This window comes from Sapajus apella, unplaced genomic scaffold (genome assembly GCF_009761245.1).
Source record: "Sapajus apella isolate SASKATOON/1434 unplaced genomic scaffold, GSC_monkey_1.0 scaffold7, whole genome shotgun sequence".
In the NCBI taxonomy this organism is placed as follows: domain Eukaryota; kingdom Metazoa; phylum Chordata; class Mammalia; order Primates; family Cebidae; genus Sapajus; species Sapajus apella.
Window position 1 is genome coordinate 33146395 of NW_022436947.1, and position 20834 is coordinate 33167228.

At 40.0% G+C, this 20834-nt stretch overlaps 1 protein-coding gene and 1 long non-coding RNA gene across 5 annotated transcripts in view; one reads left to right on the forward strand and one right to left on the reverse strand.

Moving 5' to 3' along the window:
* LOC116550328 overlaps positions 1-20834 on the forward strand; it is a 48790-nt gene that overhangs the window by 4346 nt on the left and 23610 nt on the right. The gene's annotated exons all lie outside the window — the stretch shown is intronic.
* The window catches only part of SLC26A4 (solute carrier family 26 member 4), a 54775-nt gene continuing 50014 nt past the window's right edge, over positions 16074-20834 (reverse strand). For all 4 annotated transcript variants that reach the window (XM_032276307.1, XM_032276308.1, XM_032276309.1 and 1 more), the window contains 2 exons: positions 20254-20337; positions 16074-17129 (listed from right to left, as the gene is read on the reverse strand). In XM_032276307.1, the coding sequence (XP_032132198.1) occupies positions 17106-17129; positions 20254-20337 (108 nt within the window). In that variant the 3' untranslated portion in view covers positions 16074-17105. The remainder of the gene's footprint in view (positions 17130-20253; positions 20338-20834) is intronic.

Sequence of the window (20834 nt, forward strand, 5' to 3'; positions counted from 1 at the left end):
TGTGAAGGAACTTAAGCAACACAACATGCCTGAGGTTTTCTTGGGATGGAGTGGGAGGAGAAAAATCTGTGTATCTTTATGTTTATTTATATACTTACATGCAATAATCAAATCCAATTAGAGAAAATTTTAAACTCAGGAAGTAAAAATTTGGGAAAATAATTTATTGAACAACAAGTGTTTATTAATGCCTACCGTGTGCCAGACATTCTTCTAGGTGCTTCAGATACATCAGTGAACGAAGCAAATTAACTCATCCTGCCTGCATGAAACTTACATTTTAGTAAAGAATAGCTGGTTTAAATATGTAACTTTACTAATACTAAACAACTTCGGAAATTATGATTACAGAATAAAAGGCAAATGTTACAAACCTGGATAAAATAAATATCATGCAACTGAAAAATTGCTGAGAAGAGAGGGGAGACAAAGCTAGTAGGTACTAATTTTTCAAAAAGTGTCTACTTTTACTGTTTAAAATGGAAAAGCAGTTTAAAATGCAGTCGTACTGTATAATGGTGTTTGGTCAATTGCATATGCAAAGGTAGCTCCATAAGATTATAATGTAGTTGAAAAAGCCTTAGCACCTAGTGACATCATAGCCATCCTAACATTGTAACGCAATGCATTACTCACATATTGGTGGTGATGCTGGCATAAACAAACTGGCACTACCAGTCATATAAAAGTGTAACACATAAAATTATATGCAATACATAATACTTGATGATGATTATACTAGTTTATGTATTACTAGTTTTTATCATTAGAGTATACTACTACTTATTTTTTTAAAAATATTAGCTGTAAGACAGCCTCGGGCCGGTCCTTCAGGAGGTATCCACAAAAAGACATTGTTATCATAGGAGATGACAGCTCCATGAATGTTATTATCCCTGAAGACCTTCCAGAGGGATGAGATATGGAGCTGGGAGACAGTGACACTGATGATCCTGAGCCTGAGTAGGCCTGTACTCACATTTGAGGCACTTCCTCATGTAACTTAATTGTGCTTTCAGGACCTGCTCAAGCCCTATCATGTATATACCACTTCCATTTGATGATGGAATGCGGCTGTGCATGACCCACTTTATGGCTAGATGGGTCAGAAAGCACCCAGGTCATGATAGGCAGTTCAGGTGGCATGGTGACTAGATGACCCGTAGTCAAACGTTCAGTTTCCACCAAAGCACAGTAACAGGCCAAGAGCTGTCTCTCAAAAGGAGAGTAGTTTGCAGAAGATAGCAGAGCGTTGCTCAAAAATCCTGGAGGCCTCTGCTGTGATTCATCTATGCGGGCCTGGCAAAGGCTCCAAACAGCATCCCTATCTGCCGCTGACATCTCAAGCATGCTGACATTCTGTACAGGTTTGTAGCTTAGGAGCAATAGGCCATACCATATAACCTAGATGTGCGGTAGGCTGTACCGTCTAGGTTTTTGTAAGTTCACTGTGTGAAGTTTGCACAATGATGAAATCACCTAACACATTTCTCAGAACATATCTCCATCATTAAGTGATGCCTGGCTATTAAGAATAAAAAATTCAGCTTCTTGGAGGTTTTCATGATTTATTAATCTAGAAAGAGCCTTTGGAAAAGAATAACTCCCATGTTAAAGAAAAAAAAAATTTTTTTGTGATGGAGTCTTGTTCTGTTGCCCAGGCTGAAGTGCAGTGGCACGATCTTGGTTCACTACAACCTCCATCTCCCAGGTTCAAGCGATTCTCCTACCCCAGCCTCCCAAATAGCTGGGACTATAGGCATGCACCACCACGCCCAGCTAATTTTTTTGTAGTTTTAGTAGAGACAGGGTTTCGCCATTTTGGCCAGGTTGGTCTCAAACTCTTGACCTCAAGTGATCTGCCCACCTCAGCCTCCCAAAGTTCTGGGATTACAGGCATGAGCCGCCATGCCCAGACTGAATTTTTTTTTTTTTTTTTACTTCATGTCCTTTTGTTGTATCAATTTTAAATAAAATTAATTAAAATTAGAGCATTTAAAGAGCAGCTCTTATAGAGCAGTCAGGGTCTAACTAGAAACTGCTTCAAGTGTTTTAAATGAGGGAATTTAATACATGGAATTAGTTATTCAGGTAATGGAAGAGCTAAATCAAACATGATAGTAGCAGGTGTGGTAGCACTCGTCTGTAATCCTTGCTACCTGGGAGGTTGAGATGGAAGGATCACTTGTGCCCAGGAGTTTGAGACCAGCCTGGGCGACACAGCAAGAGCCTGTCTAAAAACAAACAAAAAAACACAAAACATGATAGTAAGTTAACATGGTGATTAGTAATAGCCAGAAGCCACTCTGTTTTTAGACTGAAGGGACAAAGTGAGAAAGCAGTGTTCACCTGAACCACAGGGGACCAAAGGAAGCACAGCTCATATGAAGACTATACCCCTGGCTTCTCCCTTTTCTCACACCCTCCAGTTTCCACGAGCCTCTCATTGACTGATTCCAGAAAGATGTCAGCTGACACAGGAGCCTGGGAAACGCAGCCTACAGTGATGAAACCCCTGCAGTATTGGGAGAGTAGAGCCAGAGCAAGGAATGGGCACATAGGCCTTGCGTTGAATATACAATACCATAGTACTTTAGAAGTTTGGTTACCTATATATACATATAGATATACAGAGAGATAGCTGGGTGTGCTTTTCACCTGTCAATGATAATGATAGTTGTCTGAGTCCATTCAGGCTGCTATAACAAAATATCATAGAATGGGTGGCTTATAACAACAAAAATGCCTTTCCCACAATTCTCAAGGCTGAGCAGTCTAAGATCAGCATGTTGCAAGATTCAGTGTCTGGTGAGGGCCCTTTTCATGGCTCATAGATGGTCTCCTAGTTGTGTATTTACATGGTGGAAGGGGGAAGGCGGCTCTCTGGAACCTCTTTTTAAGGTCACTAATCCCATTGATGAGGGCGCTGACCTAAAGACTTAGTCACCTTTCCTTTTTTTTGCCCTACGATCTAGCATGTGACCTAGTCACCTCTCAACAGTGCCCCCTCCTAAGACCATCACATTGGAGGTCAGGTTTCAACTTAGGGGAGATGCAAGCATTTGGACCATAGCGAAGGTTATTTCTGAGTAGAATGACTTAGAATGAGTCTGAGAATTTTATTCTTGTATTATTTGAGGATTTTTTTTTGTTGGATTTTTACAATTTTTCACCCACATATTTTGATGAGCTAAACCACTAATGAACTTAAGTTTAAAACTATGCTAAATTTAGGTAGAGTTCTGAATCCTAAACATACAGTGTTTTCCACTGTTATCGCCATGTAAAAGTCAATCTGGTATGTTTACTTGTGCAATTGATAAGCTTTCGGATTCCACTTAGGTGGGAAGTTTAAATTCAATCTGAGGCAAATTAATTATGCACTGTATTTTTGTAACAGCTTTTTCCCCATTTCATTGGTAAATATTTCAGTATGAATCTCTAAAATATAACACAGTGAAAAATGCCATTAACACAACTTAGTCTCTTCAGAAAGCCAACGTCATCACGGGAGGAAAGGATGGGAGGACTTTTTTAGATTCATAAAACTAAAGAGATTTAGTCATTATCATTATTTTAGAGTATACTGCTACTTGTTTTTTAGAAACTGTTAGCTGTAAGACAGCCTCAGGAGGTATTCCAGAAAAAGGCATTGTTATCATAGAAGATGACAGCACTTTTTCAAATGCAGTGAAATTGATTGGACCCAAATTTGGGGGAAAACAGCTATAAAAAAATTGGAGAAATTTTAATATAGATGGGCTAGAAGATAATATAATTATTTTCTTGAGTGTAATAATGGTATTTTGTTTAGGAGATGAATGCTGACTCGATAAGAGGTAGACTATCATGATGTGCAAGTTACTTTCAAAATATATATAGGTAGATTTAGGCATATAGATAAGGCAAGGATGGCAAAATGTTAACAGCTGGTGAATCTTGGCGGGGGGTGTACTATTGTATCCTTTCAACATTTCTGGTGTTTAAAATACTGTATAATTAAAAGTTGGGGGGAAAACTCTAGACAGATTCATTAGTAGCAAAAATAAATGTAAACAAAAGAAATTTAAAAAGGATATCTGGTGCTGTAAACTGAATATTTGAATCCTCCCCAAATCCACATGTTTACGCCCTAACCCCCAGTGTTTACGGTGTTTGGAGATGGAGCTTTGGAAGATAATTAGGATTCGATGGTCATGAGTGTGGGGCTTCACGGTGGGTTCAGTGCCCTTATCAGAAGAGACCCTGAAGAGCTTTCCTCTCTGTCTCTCTCCACACACATGTGCTTAGGAAAGACCATGTGAACACACAGCGAGAATGTTGCTGTCTGCAAGACAGCAAGAGAAGTCTCACCAGAACCCAGCCATGCTGGCACCCTCATCTCAGACGTCCAGCCTTCAGAACTGTGAGAAAATAAGTTTCTTTCTTTACATCACCCAGTTTATTGTGTTTTGTTATGGCAGCAACTAATACGGATTTTGGTACCGAGAAATGGGTGCTGTGTAACAAATACCTAAATATGTGGAAGCAGATTTGAAACTGGATAATGAGGAGAGACTGGGAGTGTTTTGAAATGCGTAGTAGAATGTGAACATGAAGGGCAATTCTGGTGAGGTCTCAGACAAAAATGAGGACCATGTCATTGGAAGAATATATTAATTGGAGGAAAGGTGACCCTTGTTAGAAAGTAGCAAAGAATTTAGCTGGACTGTGTTCTAGTATTTTTGTGGAAGGTAGAACTTGTGAGGCTAAATTGGATATTTAACTAAGCAAAGTGTCAGAGGAGCAGCTTGGTTCTTCCTGATGCTTATAGTAAAATGTGAAATGAAAGAGGTTAATTGAAGAAGGAATTAAGCAAAAGGGAACTCGAGCTTGAAGGTTTGGGAAAATTATTAGCCTATCTGTATTGCAAAAGATGAGAAAGCTTGTCCTGAAAGGAATACTAAGGGTGTAGCTGAACATCATTTGATTAGAAGATCATGAGTGCAGTTTCTGGACACCATCAGCCATTTCAGCAGAAAGTAGGCATAGAGATGGGTTTATATCAGCAGAGACACCACCTGTTTGAACTAAAGGGGACAAAGAAAGAGGGGGCCTGGTGTGGCGGCTCACACCTGTAATCCTAGCACTTTACAGGTGTAAAAGGATGAGGCAGGTGGATCACTTGAGCTCAGGGGTTAGAGACCAGCATGGGCAACATGGTGAAACCCCGTCTGTACAAAAAAATAATAATAAAAAAGATTGCCAGGCATGTTGGCATGCACCTGTAGTCCCAGCTACTTGGGGGAACTGAGGCAGGAGGATTGCTTGAGCCCAGAAGGTTGAGGCTGCAGTGAGCCGTGCTCGTGCCACTGCACTGCAGCCTGGACAACAGAGCCAGATCCTGTCAGGAATAAAAGGGAACGGGAACGGGAGGGGAGAGGAGAGGAGAGGAGAGAGGGGAAGAGAGGTGAGGGGAGGGGAGGAAGTCTGATTGACCTCGTAGATTTTATAGGACAGGACCATAGAGCTATTCAGCTGTGAAAGTGAACTACTCTTCAAGGAAAGGAAAAAAGGATCCCAAAGGCAATTGAGAGATCAGGACTGCCACTCCTACCACAGGCTAAGAGTGCACAGGCCCCGAAGGAAGGCATAGGGCACGACTGCCTCCATCTTGGTTTTAAAGGTCTCTGCCCAGCAAAGCTGCATGTTTGTGGTCCCACATTAGTAGTGGGGGTGATGCTACTGCCTCAGTGATTCTGGAGGGCCGAGCACTGAGCCAAATAGGAATTCCCTCAAGCCTTCAGGTCTAATGGAATTTGGCTTGCTAAGTTTTGGGCTTGCTTGGGACCCATCACTCCTTCCTTCTTATTTTGGAAGCACATAACTTGTCCGGTTTCACAAGTTTGTAGCTGGAGAGGTATTTTGCCTTCGGATGAATCATACCTTGAATCTTGTCTGTACCTGGTTTAGATATTTAAATGAGACTTTTATCTTAGATTTCACAGTTGATCCTAGAATGAGTTATGACTTTTGGGGATTGTTGGGATGAAATAAATGTATTTTGCATGCAACAAGGACATGAATTTTGGGAGATCAGGGGGCAGAATATTATGGAGTGGATGTTTATATCCTTCCCCAAATTCATACGGATGCTCTAACCCTCAGTGTGATGGTATTTGGATATGGGACCTTTGGGAGATAATCAGCATTAGATGAGGCCCATAAAGGTTGGGGTCTCATGATGGGAGTAGCTTCCTTATAGGAAGAAACACCAGAGGCCTTGTGAGCCACAATGCAAGAAGGCTGCTGTCTGCAAGCCATGGAGGGAGCTCTCACCAAAACCCAGTCATGCCAGCACCCTGATCTGACTTCCACCCTCCAGAACGATAAGAAAAGAAATTTCTGTTGTTTACACCACCCAGTCTGTGGCATTTTGTTATGGCAGCCCAAGGTGACTAATATATCTGGGAATGACTTAATTTCCCTGAGTTGCACAGAAAATCCTTTATAGTACCATGAAGGTAAAATATACTAGAAAGAGAAAACATTGATACCCAATTGCAGTGAACCTCTCATTGAAAGGCTAGAGAATGATACGCTCTTTCTTTGTCAGGAATAAACACTCCAGGTTATTGGAATAGCGTGTGTGCTTTCTAATTTGCGATAGGGGGAGGAGAGTGTCTGTCTTCACCTAATTTTAGCTATTCTATTTATCGTTACCGTTTGCTTATCTTCTACAATAAGAGGCAGTACAAATGACAGGCTAGTTCTCCTTAACCTTTACCAAGGGCACCAGAGGAATTCAGAATGAGGCTTGTCTGCCCAGTGTGCAGTTGAGGACATTTCTTTGGCCCTTTCTTAATGCCCCAGGAAACAACCTAGCTGCTTCCTTGGAACCTGTTAGCATTTAAATCTTTTTCAGCTATCTCCAGGATGTTAAACCACACCGTCAACATTCACTTACCGAAGGAAACTGTACTGGTTTATTTCATGGACTCAGTGTTTTAGAATAGGGTTAAAGGGTTTGGGCTCTGGAATTTTAGCTCAGCTATTTCCTTCCTGGATGGCCTTCCTTTTGCAATTCACTCAACTTTCTTTGTCTCAATTTCCATTATCTGTAAAATGGGGATAGTTGTTCCCACCTGTAGTGTTTTTTAAATTAAATTAGTCAATGAGGCCAGGTGTGGTGGCTCACACCTGTAATCTCCGTGCTTTGTGATGCTGTGGTGGGGCGTTTGCTGGAGCCCAGGAGTTTGAGGCTGCAGTGAACTGCGATTGACCACTGCACTCTTGCCTGGGCCGCAGAGCAAAATCCTGTCTCTAAAAAAAAATAATAATAAGTACGTAAATAAAAAATAAATTAGCCAATGAATTTAAATAAGTAGCATCACAACTTACACAATGCCTAACAAATAGTATAAGCACTTCATGACTGTAGCCATCTTCATCTTTGTCTTCATCATCCTTATATTTTGCCAGGTAGATAAAAATCCGAGACAGAAACCGTTTTAGGAGGTGGTGTCCACTAGGTGGCACCAGCTACAGGTAAATAAAATCTCCCACATAAGTTTCACCAAAAGTTTGGAAGTCATGAAGAGATGTAATAGCAATAATGCAATATATAAAGAGAGATATATAAATTCATTGTGGCCCCAAAACTAGATGTTTCCTCCAAAATAATTACTCAATGGATGTCTTATAAGCAAACATATTCTGGTTTGTGATTCCCAGACCCCAGGAGATTCCGATGCAGGGGTCGGCAGTCAAACTTTGAGAAACTCTCCTATTCTGTATCTGGGTGTGATGGTGTGATACTAAATCTCACTACCTCAGGAGCATAAGGGTCAAATATGGCTGACAACTGGGATTTTTATTTTGCAGAAATATGTTCCTCTTACTTATGTTGTAGCAGGGTGTGATTTGGAGAAGAACCCTGTTAAAAGTCAGAGATTTTGTATCTGACATTCTGTGGGAGGAAACTGGGCAGCAGGGAGGGGAGCAGACACCTGACATAAGGGCAATAACTTGGTTGGAAGAACAAGAGTTCAAATAAGGTTTTTAGGAAGTTTTTCTACGTGACAAGTAAATATCAGCAATGCTTTTGTAATTGGATGTTTTTCTGATATCTGTGAAACTCGTAGTAAAGCAAGAACAAAATGGGCTGGACACTTGAGTTATAACACTTTTTACTTTTCTGTCTTGACTCCTCTCTGTTATCCCTAAGCCTTCAAGCAAAATCTCATTAAACATATCCTAGCAATGTTTGAGGGAAATAAGGCTGTGTCCATCTTTGAGGTGAATTATTATACCAGTTGAAAGTGAGTTGTAGAATCAAGGTGATAAACTTTGAAAAGTGTGAATGCACTCATTAATAGAGAAATTGAAGGAAAGTCTGGAATTCCCACATAGGGTGGACTGTTTTGTCATTTGGGTATCAAAGGGCAACGTGATCCCAGAAGACTGGCCGTGATAATCCTCTAAATCAGCGAAGACCTAGGGGCTAGACAGGGAGAAGTTGACAGACAAAAAAAGCATAAAAGAGTAAAAGTGAAGAAGAGATGCAAACAAATGTGGAACATAATTAAATTGGGTAAGAGAAGAAGTTGAAAAGAGCGTTTTGGGAAGTCGATCTGTCCTGATCTTTCTGTTTTAGAAAGAAAGAGAGGAGAGGCCTGTGGTGGAACCATTCCTTCAACTTCCTGACCCCCGACTCCCACCCCATGCTTACTTCCTTTCATCCCGGAGAAAGGGAGTATTCGTCCTATATAAATTAGATCTCCTCTTGTCTCTTCACACATCGTCAGTTATCTATTCCCTCTTGTACATTTTCTATTCTTCTTTCATTACCAGTTCTACTCTCTAAGTATGTATGTGTGTAGGAGGATCCCTTGAGCACCAGGAGTTTGAAACCAGCCTGGGCAATATAGCAAGACCCTGTCCCTACAAACCAAAAAATAAAAAAAATTAGCGTGGGATAGTGTCGCAAGTCTGTGGTCCCAGCTGCTCAGGAAGCTGAGTGGCAGGATCGCTTGAGCCCAGGACGTCACGGCTGCAGTGAGCTGTGACTGTGCTACTGCATCCAGCCTGGCAACCGAGGGAGATCCTACCTCAAAAAAGAAAGTAGTATTAGTGATCCCCAGTATTTTTTAGTTCTTCCCTTCTTAGAAATTTGGAAGTATGATATTTGGCCACTTCTTTTACTTTGGCCACCGAAATGTGAGTGAAAGCTACATGTTGCTTCTAGGTGGAAATATTTGAAGCAGGTTCACAATTCCTGCTTTCCTTATCGTTTTGTTTTGTCCATCTTTGCCTTCAAGCAAGGTGATCCTGTATTGAGATAATAGATGTCTAAGATCAAAGCAGCCCGGAATGCTACGTCATCAGGTGGAAAAAAAAATACCTTGACCCACAGCAAACATTCTGCAAGAAAAAAACCACCCCAAACTTTTCTAAGTCACTGAAGTTTTTGCTTTTTTTAGTTCAGAGGTGTGTATGTGTTAGGTTACTGCAATATAATTAAACCTATCCTGACTAATATAAATGCTATGGAAACACATCTTTTAAATAAATCACTTTTAGCCTATACTTCCAACTAGCTGGCCACCCATAAGCCTCCCTAAACAGAAATTATGGAGCTGCCAATGCTTGTGAACTGTCCCTCTTCAATTCTCCCATATTTCAATAATTATCATCACCATCCACTTAGTTGCTCAATCCAGAATTCAAAAACAAGGATTATCTTAATTCTTCCCACTTCCTCCCCTGACTGTCTGGTCTCTAAGATTTCCTAAGTGTGTTTCAGATAGATCCTGAACATCTGCAATGGCCTGCTTCATGTTCCTACTTCCAGTCTTCAGATATTATATATATACATATATAAATATATTTATAAACATATATATATAATACCTTCTTGTGGTACAAAATCAGAAGTTAGTAAATGGCCCATGGTAAAAATTCTGCCTCGCACCCCTGTCCCCAACCACCCAGTTCCTTCCTGTAAGCAACCAAAATGACCAGTTTCTTTTGTATCCTTTGAGATACTCTCTGCACATAGAAACAAACAAGTCTACATTTCTCTCAGAATAATCTCCTTTTTTTTTTGAGACGGAGTCTTCCTCTGTCACCCAGGCTGGAGTGCAGTTGCACAATCTCAGCTCACTGCAATCTCTGCCTCCCAGGTTCAAGCAATTCTCCTGCCTTAGCCTCCCGAGATCTGCCACCAGGCCCATCTAACTTTCCATTTTTAGTAGAGACAGGATCTCACCTGTTAGCCAGGCTGGTCTCAGACTCCTAGCCTCAGGTGATCCGCCTGCCTCAGCCTCCCAAAGTGCTGGGATTACAGGTGTGAGCCACTGCGCCTGGCCAGAATAGTCTTTTAAAAATGCAAATCTGACCATAGTTTTCCCAGTTTGAAACCTTTAAGTGCTTTCCATTACAAACTTTTGATTGTTTAGCATCCTGCTTTGGTGACCTCCTTGCCTTTCCTCTCTTACCACCCTCCAGTGCTGCTAATCTTTCACTTCAGAGACAACCGCCCTCCCCACTGAGTTCTTTCCTGACTTGGTTGTGTTTACCTATGCTGTTCCCTCTGCCTGAAAACTTTCCCCCCAGATCTGTACATGCCAATTCCTTCCTTTAATATTCTCTCTTTAGAGAATGTGCTGTTCTTATCATTCTCTATTCTTGCCCTCCCTTTGTCACCTTCAGTCCCTACCTCCTTACAATGGCTATGGCTACGTAAGTAGTCATTATATATTTCTTGATATGTTTGCCTCTTTATTGATCATCTCCCATGTTACACTGTAAGTTCCATGAGAATAGAAATGGACTTTTTTTTTAACCATTCCCTGGATTCCTAGCCCCTAGTTCTGTGTCTATTACAAAGTAGGTACACATTATGCATTTGATGAATGCATGAATGAGGAACTGCTGGAAAATCCTGTACCCTGGGGTGGAAGTGCGGGTTGGAAGATGTAACTAAAAAGAGAAACTAGCCTTCACTATTGAAGCAGGCAAATTTGGCCTCCATATCATTTCTCCCCTGGGTGTGGGTTTTTATACCAGGCCTTCTTACACCATATGGCTGACTCTGTCTCTGGTTAGGCCAGCCACTTACTATGCAGAAGAAAAGCTAGGGAAAAAAAGAGTGGAGAATCACTCCCAGACTCTCAAGCCCTTTAATTCTTTGGGAGAAGGTGGCAGTAGGCATGCAGTGCTCATTTGCCACAGCCTGTATTTTGTTGTAAACATTTGATAACTGGTTTAAGCAGAAATATTGGGCAATCACTCCTTGCTTTGTTTTAGGGACCAAAATTTTCTTTATTACAAGCAAGAAAAACTAGAAGAAACAGTGACTCCCACATAGAAACAGTAACGTGTCTATAAGGAAATGGTAACTCCACAATCTCAAATCAATATCTACTTCTACCTTATATGTTTTTAAATAGCACATATTTCTGTTTCTACTCATAAAAGTAGTGCTTCATATAATTATAAATAATAGAATATCAAAATTATCTTTAAAGAATAAATTATGAAAATAAAAATCACATTCATGGAACAAGGCTTTTATTTCTAAATCACAAAAGTTAGTATGTCTGCTTTCGCCTCTTTACTGTCTCTGGAAACTAAAAAACAAAAGCCTCATTCATCTCTAATTTCACCTTCTGAATTTATTTCTAGATACCTAGATCATGTGAATGGATTAGCAAGGTAATGTAACCCAGCCATTTGCCTTCATCTCTTACCGCACTGGAGGATAAAACCCAAGCTCCTTGTGTAGTATATAGGACTTCTCATTAGCTGGCCCCAGGCCACTTTCCAGCCTCATTTCTTACCACTTTCTTCCCTTACCCACTTAACTGGGAACTTACTGGAGAAAGGTCATGGGCTCATGTGTGTGTTCTAAAGGTCTAGACCTCTCTTAATCAATCAAATACTCCCGGGCTCATGTGTGTGTTCTAAAGGTCTAGACCTCTCTTACTCAATCAAATACTCCCGGGTCAGGGAATAGGAAGATGTCTAGACCTCCTTCTTTTGTACATGCCATAGGCTTGAGGGAATGGGTAAATGACCCTGCTGTGCTGGTTCACTACACACTGATAAGCTAGGAAGTGAATTCAGCTGGAGAGAGTAGGCTCGACTACTTTGGTCAACATGTGGAAATAAGAACCGTCCTCAAGTGTTGGGCAGTGCCACTAGTTTACAAATACTTTGATGAGAACATACCTGTTCTTCCTTCTGAAGAGTCTCTCCCAACTTGCAGCACTGGCTGGCCAAGGACTTGTAAAATTCTTTCATATCTAAAAGGTGACCTTTACATGCTCCCTAGTACTGTCTAGAGCTCCTCAATGACTGAGGTGGCTGTGGGCGAAACTGAAATTGCAGAGGAAGAATATGTCCTCATTGGAGGCTCACCAGAAGTCATTGCAAATGAATTCTACAACAGAATATTCAGTGTTCAACTTACCCTGACTATAGGAAGTCTAATATCAGAGCTACTCCTCCAATTCAGAATGTCCTTGTTCACCCATAAGACTGGGAATAGTGTCAGGAGGAGAGGTATATCTGCACTTGGAGTACATTTTTGAAAGCGTCCCCAGAAAGAGTCTTGTGCTGATGGCATAGTTAAGCTTCTTGATTGTGGTGGTGTTTACACAAAGCTATACGTGGGATAAAATTGCATAGAGCCCCCCAACACACACACACACACGCGCACATGTGAGTCCATGTGTAACTGGTGAAATGTGAATAAGGTCTATGGTTTATACCAATGCCAATTTCCTGTTGTTGGTTTTTTAAAATTGCTCTGTAGCTATGCAAGATGTTAACACTGTGGGAGGCTGGGTGAGGGGTGCATGGGAATCTTGCCATATATTTCTTTGCAAATTCCTGTGCATCTATAATTCAAAATAAAAAGTTTTAAAGGATGTGGGAGGGGACTTGGAGTATTAGAGCACTTGATCTAAAACAAGGCTTTGGGAATGGCCTTGAAACTAGAAGACCTTATGCAAAAACAGTACCTCTATGTTCAGGCCCAAAAATGTTCCTGAAGAAAAGGATGAAGTGGGGTAACTAGGTCGGCATATTCAAAATGGGTATAGATGATGTTAAGAGGGCCTTTAACGCCCTGGTGCTCTGTTAACATACAAGTGAATTCCCAGCTCCTTTTCTGGAGACCAATAGGTAAGGCAGACAGGCAAGCAGGTGAGCTGTCACAGTAGTCTTTGGAATAGGCCTGAAAGCTTGGGAAACTCTGACTGTCTTATGTACTTAATGACTGCCATTCTCAAATTATGTTAACCTTACTCAGCATCACTGACTTTAGCTGAATGCATTCATCCAACAATATTTATTGCCCCCCTACTGTGTGTCTGGCAATCTTTACTCTTCTGAATACCTGGGATATGTCCAGGAACAAAACAAAGAACGCTGCCTTGGTGGAGCTTATGTTCTAGTATAAGGGAAGAGTCAGGAAGAGAAACGTAATAAGTGAATTACAGAGCACACTAGAAGCCGATATTAATAAAAAGAGTTGGGTGAGGGGGATAAAGAATTCAGAAGATGGTGTGGCATGTGGAGGGGGGGAGTGTTGCTCAATTCTCTGAGTTCTTAGAGGATATGATTATACTGAAATCAATCCTATATTTGAATTTTCTTTTCCCACTATGAAATTCTCTGCCCCACCATTCCTTTCTACTTCTTCTTGGTCCCTCTCTTCCCTCCACCTTTTATTTTACCTTTCTCTTCATCTTTCTTCCTTTAATTTTCCCTTTCTTATTTCTCTTCCTTCCCTGTCATTCTTTTTCTCTGTGGCTCTCTTACCTTTATGTCTCTCTTACTTCCCCGGCTAACCTTCCTTTCCTTCTCCCCTCATTATTTCTATTTTTTCTCTCTCCCATTCTTTTCCTAGCTGTTTGTCATTACGTGGCTTTGTTACTGAACTCAACTTCATATGGTTTAATTAAAGTTCATGTGGCTTTTTTTACCCTGTTAAATTGTTTGCATGATAAATGCTATTCTAACTGAAACCAAGCTGTCTTTAAACTTTCTTATCTAACCTGATGCAAATGGAAAATAACTCTAATTTCACTAATTGTCACCTCATAGATCTAAGCCCCAGAGAGAGGAACCTCCACCCCCAAACATTTCTGGAACATGCAAGGATGCCTCACAAGAATGTTCATAGCAACCCTATTCATGAAAGCCAAAAACTGGAAACAGCACAAATATCCACGAACAGTAAGATGAATAAATAAGTGCTGGTAAATTCTACAATGGAATGAATACTACACAGCAGGGAGAATGAATGAATGATTGCTGTATGCAATAACATGGATGAATCTCGTGATTTTAATGTTGAGTGAAAGAGGACAGACACAAAAGGGAAAAAAGAAATAATCTTTGATTCTATTTCTATGCAGTTCAAAAAAACAGATTTTAGAAGTCAGGACAGTAATTGCCCTTTGAGGCAACGAGCTAAGAGGGAGCATGAGAGAGCTTATGTGGTTCTGGTTGCATTCTGCTTGTTGATCTGGGCACAGGCCACCCTGGTGTGCTTATTTTGTGAAATTTCTTCAAGCAGTACACTGTGATTTGTATCCTTTTTTTTTATGTATGCTGTGCCAGAATGAAAAGTTTGCTTAAAATAATAAAAAAAACCATTGCACAAAATAAACTGGAAATATTTGGATAAGAATGACAAAGTTTAACTGTGATATTTGTGAGTAATATTGTTTATTGCACTGATAAATCTACAAAAAGAAATTAGAGACAAATGGAATTGGAGCTATAAGGAATATCTTATAATGATGACTGATAAGAGCAAACTTAGAATGAAGTCTTTTTATTTATTTATTTATTTTTAGAGACAGGCTCTTGCTGTGTGGCCCAGGCTGAGCCTCTAACTCCTGGGCTCAGGGGATCCTTCTGCCTCAGCCTTCCAAGGAGCTGAGACTACAAGTGCAAGCACCACTGCTCCTGGCACATTCCCTGTTATATTTAACAGTTTTGTTCAGAAAGGACACATCTGGGTAGTTTAAAAGACAACTTTACGTTTATTTTCAAATGTGCGCGAATATTTTCAAATGCACATGATTTTATTTTTTAATTTATTAAAACTCATATACGATACTTCAATCTTATCCTTTAGGTTAAAAATATGGTGAAAGACAGCTTTAATTTCAAGTGAAATTGCCATTGACAATACAAAGCTAAAAGTATGCTTACTATTCACAAAATACATAGAAGAGACAATATTCCTACAATGTGCTTGGAAAACAAGTCACACTGTGGTCTTATATCATCACAAATTAGCCCAGAATTTACAAACTCTAACTCTGTTGTAAAACATAACTTTGGTATTTCCTTCAAAAAAGTGAGCAGTGCATATTTCCTTTATTGAACAAAGGTATTCATTCATTTTCTGCAAGACTATTACATTCACTCTTTAGAGAGATGATTTGTTGCCATTTTAAGCAGGTAGTGCTATGAAAATGAGACAACATTATAATCCTAGTTATGCTGTAACCAGATTTATAACCAGAACTCAGTATCAACCAATTTGTATGATCATTAATCATATTCTTTCTGAAATAAACACATTGTTTCTGGTTGTATTTCAGAAGGAAAACAGAGAAGCCATGCTACCTTTGGGCAAGGGTGACTACGGGACTTGAGTATGTACAAATTTTGGTAAATGCAGGGGTCCTGGAATCCATCCCTGGAGTATACCAAAGGATGATGTAGTTTTCAGTCAAGCAAGACATTCTCAATTGAGGACCTCGGTATTATTTTTCTTTAGAAATGAAATACAACTTCATTCACTCCAGTGTGAAATATATGGGAGAAGTCCCCAAAACCAAAGCCTGTGCTATATATAATACCTAGAAAATTTGTTGCCACTCAGAAAAAAAATAAAAGATATAAAAAATCGGACTTAAAATATGGATTTTTTTAAAAACCTATATGTTTTCAGTATGTACATTCCAAATGAATGTTTTTATATTGAGTTCATTTAGAATCCTTTGCTTTGTCTTTAAAAATTCACTTTAAACATAGACTACTATAGGCAGTTCAATTTTTTAAAAAAAGTGGTCAGAGTTTAAAGATTATTTACTTTACCTACTGCTAAAATTTTTGAGAAAAAATATAAATTTATTTTAATCACCATGGTTATATAAACACATCAAAAAAATTTTTATTCAAAATAGCACTGTTTTTATGTCAGATTTTAAATAGACCTTACCATCCATGCAATGGTCATTTCTATAGACTAAGATAATTAAAACTGCACTTTTAAACAAAATAATCTGTGATTTTTTAATCTCAGTTGTGATCCATGATTATCATATCAAAAAAATGATTTTTGTAAACATGAACATTTCTTTATTATTTCATTCATTTGTATCAATGTTTCTAAAATATATTGGCCTGGTTCTGTAGCTTTTAAGTAAACCATTTCCAGGATCAAAGAGATCCTAAATTCTGGTTATATGTAATAACACTTCATTATTAGGTACCAAGTAAATTTGCATTTTTAAAACTCTGACTTACTATCCCAAGTAATTTTCAAAGACTTTTATTGATAAATGCATTAATAATTTTATTTCAGCATTTACTAAATGTGAACTTACGTGGTGATCAGTGGAACTCATGGATATCCAAGTCAGTCAAAAACTGATTTTTCTTTATGATTAATTATTCCTGACTTACCTGACTCCTGACCACAGAGGCTGTTGGGTCAACACTCACTCTAACTGAACAGAGATATGCCAGTACCCACGTGAACATTATCAGCAATACTGTGATGCTGATCAGCAGCATATCATAACACCAGCTTATCCTGAACGCTGCCAAATCATCTGTGCAATTCTCAACATTTTGTACATGTTAGGGGTAAGATGTTTATTTTACAAATAGAGCTTAGAAACAGTTTTAGTGCTTCTCTTTCAATGTCTAAGGGGTTAAAACAAATGAAAGATTTATAAAAATGTAATAGAAAAAAGAATGAGTGTTTCAAGTCTGAAGAAATAGTCAATACAGAAAACGTTTGCATAGAAGGACATTAGTGGGTACGTTTTGTCTTGCAGTCCTTGCTCATAGACCTCCTGAGCCTGCTTTCAGGTTGCAAGTGTACGCATAGCCTGTGGAAGCAAGGGGAAAACAAAGTGTTGATACGACCGAATTCTCCTTAAGTCTACATTGTCTTTTTTACAAATGCTTTTATAGCACTGGCTGCTTACTGTTGTTCATCTTAGGTGTATGTCATCACAATAGAAATAGGGTAAAACTTTTTTTTTTTTTTTAATTTGAGATGGAATCTCACTCACTGTTGCCCAGGCTGGAGTGCTATGGCACGATCTCGGCTCATTGCAACCTCCACCTCTCGGGTTCAAGCAGTTCTCCTGCCTCAGTCTCCTCAGTAGCTGGGATTACAAGTACCTGCCACCATGCCCAGCTAATTTGTGTGCGTGTGTGTATTTTTAGTACAGATGGGGTTTTATCATGTTGGTCAGGCCCGTCTCAAGCTCCTGACCTCAAGCGATCCACCCCCTTGGCCTCCCAAAGTGCTGGGATTACAGGCTTGCACCACCGAGCCTGGCCCGTAATCATCATACTTTAACTGGATTTCTTTAAGAGCAATGATTACTATTTATTAAGCACTTACTATGAACAAGGCACTGCTCTTGTTACGTTACATGCATCTTTTAATTTTCACAACTCTGTGGTATTACTACTACTTTATGTAAAGATGCTAAAATGAAGACAGGATAAGTAATTTGCCCTGGGCTGCACAACCAGTGACTAGCAGAATTAGGACTAGCACCAGGTCTATCTGGCTCTAAAGTCCATGCCCTTGAGACCACTGTCCTATATTGTTTCACTATTTATAGAAACCCTCCCTGAATGATTCTTTTATGTGGCAATCAATAAATATCCTATAATATAGCAGTCTCAAGTTCTAATTTTGACATATGAGTTTTTACTTAAACTAAGGCTGCCCTATATCCATAGAGTCTTAGAGCTAGAAGGACTTCTCAGGTCAATAATAACTTTCCTGTCTCACTAAGCTGGTGGGCCAAGATGCAGGTACTGTGAGTTTCACTCAAGCAATGTATTTCCTCCACAAAAATCTCTGCCTGTCATCCTTACTGCCTGCTTTCACTACAGGGGGTTGAATGTTTTTCTATGCAACATTTTTACAAGACCTAGAAAAAGGGAGAGAAGGCAGGCTGATCAGATTTGATTATGACACCAAGTTGGGGTTAGGAGGGTAGAAAATATCCTGAATGATAGATTCAACACAAAAACTGGCCAGTGCGGTGGCTCATGCTTGTAATCCCAGCAGTCTGGGAGGTAGAGGAGGGTGGATTACTTGAGGTCAGGAGTTTGAGACCAGCCTGGCCAACATAGCAAAACTCCGTCTCTACTAAAAATACAAAAAAAAAAAAAAATTATTTGGGCATGGTGTTGGGCGCCTGTAATCCCAGCTACTTGGGAGGCTGAGGCACGGGTAAGAATCTCTTGAACCCAGGAGGCAGAGGTTGCAGTGAGCTGAGATTGTGCCACTGCACTCCAGTCCAGGTGACAGAGTAAGACTCCGTCTCAAAAAAATAGCAATAATAATACAAAACTGTGTCAGTAAACAAGAAACAACAAGATGCAATCTGGCAGAAATAGGTGCAGTTCTACATTAGTGTCAGAACCCAATTAAACAAATATAAGTAGGGAGCTCTTCTAGGCCATAGTTTGTAAGAAAATGCCTGAGTCTTTAGTTGGCCCCTGCTCAATAAAAGCCAAACTTCTAATGTTGCCATTATGAAATGAAACACTTTTTTTTTTTTTTTCTTTTTTTTTTTGAGACGGAGTTTCGCTCTTGTTACCCAGGCTGGAGTGCAGTGGCGTGATCTTGACTCACTGCAACCTCCACCTCCTGGGTTCAAGCAGTTTTCCTGCCTCAGCCTCCCGAGTAGCTGGGACTACAGGCGCGCACCACCATGCCCAGCTAATTTTTTGTATTTTTAGTAGAGAGGGGGTTTCACCATGTTGACCAGGATGGTCTCGATCTCTTGACCTCGTGAACCACCCGCCTTGGCCTCCTAAAGTGCTGGGATTATAGGCATGAGCCACTGCACCTGGCTGGCAGAAACACATTTTTAAGTTGCAGTAATAGGAATAACTTGATGAAATCAAGGTAGGTCACCGTTGAATAATCTCCATGCTGCCCTGACCACATTTAGGGTTTTGTGTCCCCATCATGATCAGAGGAGCATTGGCTGCATGTTTGTGAGGAACAGAAGGAATTAGGGGAGTCTCAACTGGAAGAAAGTCTGCTGGAGACATGAGAACTATTCTCAAATATTTGAAGGGCTGTCCAGTGGGAAGGTTTGCGTTGCTAAGGAAAGCAGATCTCAATTCCCTAGGTGGTTACTACAGAAGGGCCAAATTCAGTTTTGTAAGCACAACTAACATGCAGAGATTTCCAACCAGGTAACAAAGTCCCTTGAGAAGCTACTAGTGACCAATGTCTGGAAATATTCATATAAAAGCTGAACGAACATTCACCAAGGATGGAGTAGGAAGGATTTCTGCATGGGTTAGAATGTTAGACTGCTTGATTCTAAGAAATCTTTCAACTTTTTACAATTTTAGGATCTTCCTTCAGTGTTCACCTCTTACCCAGTGGTGAAGCTGCAAAACTGACTCAGATTTTGAGTCAATTTTGTGATACAGAGGGGCTCTTCTTGAAGGAAAGCTACAAGTTCAGGCAAGTTTCCTAGGAACAGTCTGATGCCACAAGAGCATCTGAAATACACAGAATCAGTCTAGGGTAGCGGAGTGTGTTTTTAAAGCCGTTATCAGTCACGTGAAGGAAGGTCATAGGGGTTTCTGTTTCTCACATACTATTCCTGAGGCTTATGAAGTTCCTGGCTCAGAAATTTCCTCTATTCGTCTTTTCCCTACCCCATGGCCGTAGTCTCTGGAAGAGCAGTATGCGGAGGTGTAGGTATCAAATCAGGAGCAGCGTGTTGGCTCTTGCTAGTCACTGATCATCCCCAAATGCCTGGGACAAAAGGTCCCCAAGTACTTAACATCTTCAAAGGAGAACTCTTATTTTCTATTTTTCCCTTCTACGAAGCCACCTTTTTTGCATTTAGGGGAATTATTTTCCCTGACAGTTCTTCATCAGATATCGTCACCATCTGTGTCACGCTAATTATTCAAAATGTAATCAAAATTATTTTCTTCAGAAGAAAATGATCATACCTCATCCTGGACATCAAGCTCTTCTTCAGTCAGCTCTGCTTCTATTAATTCAAGGGGATCTTTACAGTCTTGAATAAGAGTGATCTTGAAAAAGAGAACACAGGGTGGAAACGGAATAGCATCAACCCACCTGATGCCCCACTGAAAATGATTTGAAGCTTTCCTGGTGCTTCTCATCTATGTATTATACCCTTCAGAATCCTCTTCAGCTGTCTCGTTCTTTTATATTTCCCAACTAAAACTTTCCATATATCTTTTTTTTTTACACATTCAAAGGTGAACTTGTATAGTTCTCCATTGTTTAAACTCCTTTTCAGCTGTCTTCCCCAGCCTCTTGCGTGTATGCCTCTTAACAAGTCACCCCCTCTGCCTAAATGATTCAGCAGTCAATAGTGCACGTCTCAATGGCTAAGAGCACTTAGCACAGCGTTGAGTGTGCAGTGAATGCACAGTGAAGAGCTTGTGACTGATGACAACAAACAGTCCCAAATTGAATTGGATGGAAATTAATTATATTGGAGATGGAAACCAAGTTGGTTATTCAGAAAAGTTCTACGTTTTAGAGGTGGTATGTAATTTAA